This window comes from Arachis hypogaea, chromosome 2, assembly GCF_003086295.3.
Source record: "Arachis hypogaea cultivar Tifrunner chromosome 2, arahy.Tifrunner.gnm2.J5K5, whole genome shotgun sequence".
Taxonomy (NCBI): Eukaryota; Viridiplantae; Streptophyta; class Magnoliopsida; order Fabales; family Fabaceae; genus Arachis; species Arachis hypogaea.
In genome coordinates this window covers 51,939,813-51,944,540 of record NC_092037.1, presented here as the reverse complement: position 1 = coordinate 51,944,540, position 4,728 = coordinate 51,939,813, and the positions used below count along the sequence as shown (strand labels likewise).

General features: G+C 35.8%; 1 protein-coding gene across 1 annotated transcript; it reads left to right on the top strand.

Annotated features, from left to right (window-relative positions):
* Window positions 1-895: 895 nt before the first annotated feature.
* On the top strand, window positions 896-2,236 carry LOC140176990 (protein DJ-1 homolog D-like). Its single transcript, XM_072208899.1, has 2 exons — window positions 896-964; window positions 1,937-2,236. The coding sequence occupies exons 1-2, from the start codon at window positions 896-898 to the stop codon at window positions 2,234-2,236; spliced, it is 369 nt and encodes a 122-aa protein (XP_072065000.1).
* The last annotated feature ends 2,492 nt before the right edge of the window (window positions 2,237-4,728 follow it).

The following is a 4,728-nucleotide window of genomic DNA, read 5'->3' as shown; positions in this document are numbered from 1 at the left end:
TGATTAACTATGTTCTTGAAAATTTATGTGCCTTCATGCAGAAACCTGAAGAAGGATCAGTCAGTCATAGAGTACAGTAATTGGCAAAGTACAGGTTTCTGAAGGTATCATTTTCTGGATAACCTATTCATTGGTTATATTTGCTTAAACTTGTGATACTTTTCTCAGTTGGTGACATTCTCCTTGTTTACTGAACACTGAATGCTGATGATTTGGAAGCAATGTGGGTTGCTTAAGAGGAAATTGTGTAATAGATGATACTATTCCACATTGAATCTTAACACACTCCATCTCACACTACTTTCACTCTCTCAAAGCTTCAAAACTTTAACATCTCTATTAGAAGGGAACTCATTTCTCTAATCTCCAAGGTCCCTTTTGTGAAAAGATCACATTTTTAAACTCATCAAATATTGGGTTGCTTCCCTTTTAATTATTTTATTTTTCTTTTTCAGTTTCTTGCAGCTTGGATCCACTTGTTTCTTACCTTTCTATCAACTATCTAGACCGGTTCTTGTCCAACCATGGGATACTGGTAAGGAACCAAATTTCTTATTATTTGGATGATCCTATGATCTTATGTTTTCATATTTTATTTTTGAATATAGAAGAATAAGATAGATTCTAATTCCTTAAGATCTAACAGAAACAAAAGGCATGGGTCCTTAGGCTGCTTGCAATTTTTGCATTTCTTTAGCACCCAAGATGATAAAGCCAGGGTACTCTGCCATTGATACTTAGGTATATTCTAATTTAATTAATTTTTTTGTTCTTGTGATATATTCATTGAAACTTGTAATAGAAAGGGATGGCTTAGTTTCTAATTTGTCAGAAGCCACAAGAAATATTCCTGCTCCATTTGATAACTTCACCACCCTGCAAACTAAGTTTAACAATGCTGGACTTGATCTCAATTGAAGTAAGTAACCAAACAGTTTCTCCTGGACAGATTGATTATGCTGAGGTGAGTTCTTGTGTTCAATTAATTTGGTATAGTTAATTACATATTCAACTTAAAAAACATTCAGTCAGTTAATATATTATTAGATATTTACAAGTGATGTGCAATATGATTATTGCTAAAGATATCCTAGTTGTATAATTGGTCAGGGAAATTGGATTTTCTTTTATTGCTGTTGTCCTAATTCTTTCTATGGGTGGTCCTGGGAGTTCATTGGACGATTTAACATGATTATGGTTATAAATATTATTATAAATAACAATGTTGGACAAATTTTCAATATAAATAACTTTTTGAGACATTTCATACTTGGATTATATATTTCTCATATGCATGTAGTGGAATTTGCGGTACACATATATAGAGGGAGTAACGCAAACTGAAAGAATACCTATGCAACTCAAATGCTGTTTTTTATGCCCTTACTGCATTATAACTTGTGAATTTCATTTTCTTTTTGATATTCAATATTTTGACACATTGCCATGGTTTATAATCTATTGATACTTGCCTTTTTCATGCTTAATCTGTGTGATTTAGAGATATTTTAGAATTGACTAAGGCTTTTAACGTGAAAGAGGCTGAGGCAAAGGCATATATATTTGAGATCCAGATTACTTTCCTTTCTCCAATACTGAATGAACTGCAAAAGTGAGTGAGTATGGTCTTAACATTCTCTTTTCAAATGATTGTTTTCTTAATTCCAAATTATTGGTTAAGCATATCAAGTTATGCAGACATAGAACCATTATCTAATGATAGCTAGGATTTTGCACCTAAATAGAATAGCTAGTGTTCTTTATCTTTTCTCCCATAACTCCTTTCCTTTCACGTGTTAGTGTCCTTATGTTTGCTAATAAAATCATTTCTTCCACCAGACTTCAATTGATGCTGCAAACTATGACAATGTGATGTTATTGGGTGGAACGTGTGTGTGTCCTTATGTTTGCTAATAAAAGCATTTCTTCCCACCAGACTTCAATTGATGCTGCAAACTATGACAGGGTGATGTTACTGGGTGGAAGAGCGCCAGAGTATCTTGCTCATGATCCTCTTGTGGCACTGGTGATCAAGTTTTTCAGTTCTGGAAAAACACTTGCTTCCATTTGCCTCGGACAGTTGATTCTGGCGGTTGCAGGTGTAGTTAAAGATCACAAGTTTACCGCTTTTTCTCCTGCTAAACCAGCACCGGTTGTCTCTGGTGCTCATTGGGTTGAACCAGACACCATGGCAACAACAGTGGTAAATGGTAATCTCATTACTGCGCACTTATGAAGGGCACTCTGAATTTATTCAGCACTTGTAAAGACACTAGCAGGCAACATAAGTGCTTCCAACAAAAAAAATCCTCTTTCTTTGTGGGGTATGTTCAAATGATTTTCAGGCACACAACTGATAGAAACTTAGTACTCAGGGTACTAAGGTCTTTGTTTATTCTCTTTTCTTATTTATTTTTAATTTTAGACTTAATTTGTAATCCTCTTTATATTCATTGATACATGGAAATTAGTAGTTTAGACTTTAGACATGTTTTATTTTTTTCTCTATTGTTGAATGATTGTTCAATTGGATAGTTGGATCTATTGTTTTATGTACTAATATACTATAGCATTATAATGCTTGTGAATCTTTAGAATGTATTTACTGTGCTTTGCTAGAATATTTTTTAATTTAGCATAATTGTGTATTTATTTTTATTTTATAATATTTAACTCATTTAATTAAAAATACAGAATTATATATGTAATCAAATTATTAAATATTATATTGTACACAAAATTATTAGAATATTATATATATATATATACAGAAATTTAAAAAAAAATAATGAGGGACCTAAGGCTACACTTATAAAAAGTAGCCATGGTATACAATGTGGCTACGTTTTACAAGTGATGCAGTAGCTCTGAAAAGTGTAGCCTATTCCTTAGAATTATGGTAACTATTAGTGCTGAAAAGCGTAGCCTTAGGTTCTGAACAGCATCACTTAAAAAGCGTACCCTATTCTCAAAGGCGAGAAGCGTAGCCTTTGCTACAGAAAAGCGTAGCCTTTGAGAATAGGCAACACTAGTATAGGCATCGCCTACAAAGTGTCTCCGAAGCTTAAAAAGCGTAGCCTTTTCCTAAGGCATCATTTTTTTTTGGTTTTGGCTACACTTTTTAAGTGTACTTGAATGGGTGTTTTTCTTGTAGTGTAGTTACATTAACGTGGAAACTAACATGGAAGGAAAGGGAAGCTCCAACGTTAGTGGTAAAAGTGAACACCACTAACGTTCCAAAAGGCCACACATAGCCACGTTAAGAGTCACGTTAATTCAATTAACCTGAACTCTAACGTGGAATAAAGAAGAGATCGCCAACGTTAGTGACACTCACCTTTGTCACAACGCTGGATCAGGCCAAGATTGCTTACGTTAGAAGTCATGTTAAGACCACTAACGTGAATGGTAACATGGAGAAATGAATGATGGGCCAACGTTAGTGACACAAACCTTTGTCACCTAATGTTGGATATGGCAAGCACAACCACGTTAGTGGTCGCGTTAATGCCATTAACGTGAGGCACTAACATAGAAAGAAGGGGCGTTTTGAAGCGTTAGTGACAAAGGTGAGTGTCACTAATGCCCTCGAGCTTGGCATGCCCACATAAGGGCCACATTAGTTACACTAACGTGGATCATTAACGTGGGAAGAGGGACAGGAGTAGCGTTATTGGTAAAAGCGAGTGCCAATAACGCTTGCGAAGGGCTAAGAGGGTACGTTAGTGGTCACGTTAGTACCACTAATGTTGAATGTTAACGTGGATCAACTGGTTTGGAACGTTAGTGACAAATTATCGTCACTAACACTTTCAAATCCAAGTTTACACCTAACGTTAACGCCACTAACGTCCTCACTAATGTCCTTCCATGCCTGACTCACATTCTTTCTACAAGTAAAACTGAGCCCACTGAAGACTGTAACTGCTTCAACTAAAGATCAAGGGGCCATATCCAAGACTTGAAGAGCTAACCAGAAAATCAAAAGAGTAGTATATATAGAAGTAGTTTTGAACTAGAAAGGAGGCTAGGCATTATTGGGAACTACATTCTGTATATTTACTTTTCCTGCAAATTCTAGTTTACTTTTCAGAATGCACTTCTCTATCATCTTCCATTTTCAGAGCTATGAACAACTAACCCCTTTTCATTGGGTTAGGGAGCTCTGTTGTAATTTGTAGAGATCAATTATAGTTTTCATTCTTATTCCTATTTTTTTCTCTTCATTTACTAGAAAGCTTCTGATCTTAAATCAATTGGTTAGTTGTCTTGGAAAAGAAACTATCCATAATTGGATCTCCTCTGAGCCTCAGAAAAGGGATGAGCAGAGAATATGGCCACGGTTGGAAGTGAAAGGAAATTTATCCAGAGACCTAATACACTCTGTTTCATCATGTTGATGGGGTTTAGCCGCCTTGTAGTGGTACCCACAATATGGCTTGGGGCCATCCACCCTGCCCAATAATTCTTTGTGCATGCATCCTTTGCTGGCCCGCTAATGCCCTTAATGTTATTTGCTTTTTCGCCATTTAATTTTCTGTAATTATCAACTCAACTTCTGCTTAGCTCAACTAGAACATTTCTCCAATTAAAGTTGCTTGACCATCAATTCCTGTGGATTCGACCTCACTCTATTGTGAGTTTTTACTTGACGACAATTCGGAATACTTGCCGAAGGGAAATTTGTTGAGAGACAGGTTTTCGTGCATCAACTTTATGGCGCCGTTG

Coding starts and splice junctions, on each gene's coding strand:
- LOC140176990 (XM_072208899.1), top strand. CDS start 896: ATGCTGGACTTGATCTCAATTGAAGTAAGTAACCAAACAGTTTCTCCT. Junction 965..1,936: donor GACAGATTGATTATGCTGAG/GTGAGTTCTTGT, acceptor TCTTCCCACCAG/ACTTCAATTGATGCTGCAAA.